This window comes from Penaeus vannamei, chromosome 38 (genome assembly GCF_042767895.1).
Source record: "Penaeus vannamei isolate JL-2024 chromosome 38, ASM4276789v1, whole genome shotgun sequence".
NCBI classification, from domain to species: Eukaryota; Metazoa; Arthropoda; class Malacostraca; order Decapoda; family Penaeidae; genus Penaeus; species Penaeus vannamei.
Window position 1 is genome coordinate 26,328,066 of NC_091586.1, and position 2,500 is coordinate 26,330,565.

Sequence of the window (2,500 nt, forward strand, 5' to 3'; positions counted from 1 at the left end):
CACAATACCTACTTTATTCATCACAATCCTCACTTTATTCATCACAATCTTCCTCACTCTCACTATCCAAACCTACCTGCTTCACCATCAGCACAGAAGGCGCCGAAGCCGACCACCATCACCATCACCATGAACCACCGCATCATACCTGCAAAAAATAGAAGAAAAAAATCCGTTAAAGTCCGTTAATTTTCAAATATTCAAAATTTCAAAAAAGTATTACCGGTTAGATTCAAAATGTGAAATTATTTCAACACATCATATTAACAATATAAGACAACATCAACCTTCAAAATTAAACCACAATATCAACGAAATAACAAACTGTCATTTAACAACATAACGGTATTAAACCACCAGAATCTAAAACATAATTTGATTCAAACAAAAATAACGATTCTAATTCAACACAAACAAAAGAATTAACAGTCAAATTTAATTTATACAACAACAATAACAAGGTAAGTGGCACTCGACCCCAATTCGAATCTCCATTTAAACTATTAGAAGAATAGAAGCGAAACGGCATTTAATAGACTGAGTGATCGTGCGTTTTATCATAACGGTAATAGACGATGACTCAGCGATAATAAATTGGCGTCTGCTTGCCAAATCGAAGTGTTAAAAATTATGAATTAAAGAAATAGTAAAAGATAAGAATGATGTGGTAATATGTAAGACATTAACTTTTTTTGGTTGGATAATTATGTGTCTATTTTTATGTGTATTTTGTTTGTTTATTTATTTATAAGGTTAAAGCATAAAGTAGGCGATACTGGTTTATCAAGAAACAGTGATAAGGAGGAGAAAAAAGATTCAATTTATCTCATCACTCTCTCTTTCTCTCCATTCCTTTCCCTCTCCATCTCATTTTCTCATTTCCCTCTCAATCTTCCTCTTCTTCCTCCTTCCCATCTCTCCCTCCATTATCCTCCTTCGCCGTCTCTCCTTCCTTCTTTACTCTCCCTTCCTCTTCCCCCCTTTACCCTCCCTTTCCCCCCTCCTTTCACCCTCTCTCCCTCTCTCCCTTTCCCTCTTGCTTGTGCTTGACGACTGGTGAAATTCTAAACAAAAATTGGACAGATAGTACTCCACCCAATTACAAGTTCACCATATCAGCTGACTGGCTGTTAACTGGTTATTGTGGGGCACTTGTAACGGTCGCCGCTTGGTAAAGGTAAGTAATGGTAATTTATCTCTGATTCGGTTTTGTAGGTTATGTCTTTTTCGGTCTCTCTTTATCTCTTTTTTCGATTTCTGTCTCTGTATTTCCCTCTTTCGCTCTTTCGTTCAAAGTTTCTTAAGTATTCTCTTTCTTTCTTTCTCTCTCTCTCTCTCTCTCTCTCTCTCTCTCTCTCTCTCTCTCTCTTCTTCTTCTTCTCTCTCTCTCTCTCTATTTCCTTCTATTCTCTCTCTCTCATTCTCTCTCTCTCTCTCTCTCTCTCTCTCTCTCTCTCTCTCTCTCTCTCTACTTTTCTCTTTCGCTCTCCTGATCTTTTTAACTTCTTTACAACAAACCATATCTCACAAACTTCTTTTACAAGGTTTGAAAAAAGGCGCCACACATTCCGAGCTGGAAGACAGACACTTAAAAAATCAACTAAAACAAACAAAAAAGAATGGGGGGAGAGGGGAGAGAGGGGGGAGAGGGGTGAAGAAAAAACTGGATGACTTTTGGAGGTTGGTGAAGAGTTAGCCATGAACTTTTGATAGCGGAGCAATGCTAAAATTAGGTTGGGCAGTGGGGAGGTAGACAGGTACATGATGAAGGGAAGGAGGGAGGGAGAGAGAGAGAGGAGAGGGAGAGAGAGGGAAAGGGAAAAGGAGAGGGAGAGAGAGGGAAAAGGAGAGGGAGGGAGAGGGAGAGGAGAAGAGAGAGGAAGAGAGAGTGGAGAAGGATAGGAAGAGAGAGGAAAAGGATAGGGAGAGGGAGTGGGGAAAGGAGAGGAAGAGAGGGAAGGAGGAGAAAGGGGATAGGGAGAGGGAGTGGGAAGGAGATAGGGAGAGGAGAGGAGGGAAGGAGGAAGGGAGGGAGGGAGGAAAGAGATAGATAGATAGACAGAGAAAGGCATACTTAAAGACGGACAGAGAAACAGAAACAAGAAGACAGAAAAGAAACACCGAAACAAAGAAAAAAAAAAAAAAAAGACAAAACCACAGAGAGAGAGAGAGAGAGAGAGAGAGAGAGATAATAGCCCTAAAACCATCCTATAACCTCCACACATCTCGATTCCGTGATGTACGTATATATAATTTACATAACGCAAGAGGCACCAACGCCATCTATCGCCGGACGTCAAAAGTGAAAGTATTTCCCGCCGCCGCCATTAAGCATGAAATTTGTAAGACGCATTACTTTATTTCTTTTTCTTTTTTCTTCGTTCTGGCTCTTTGTTTCATTTTTGTCTCAACGTCGTCTTTGAGAATTAAATCTGCGCGATCCGTTTTGTCTTTTTTTATTCTTTTGTTTCTTGTTGGAGAATGAATTTAGACGCATTTC

The 2,500-nt window shown here is 39.8% G+C and overlaps 1 protein-coding gene across 2 annotated transcripts in view; it reads right to left on the bottom strand.

Annotated features, from left to right (window-relative positions):
- LOC113809579 (mucin-5AC) overlaps positions 1-145 on the bottom strand; it is a 26,380-nt gene extending 26,235 nt beyond the window's left edge. For both annotated transcript variants that reach the window (XM_070116334.1, XM_027361210.2), the window contains exon 1: positions 77-145. In XM_070116334.1, the coding sequence (XP_069972435.1) occupies positions 77-143 (67 nt within the window). In that variant the 5' untranslated portion in view covers positions 144-145. The remainder of the gene's footprint in view (positions 1-76) is intronic.
- Between the last annotated feature and the right edge of the window lie 2,355 nt (positions 146-2,500).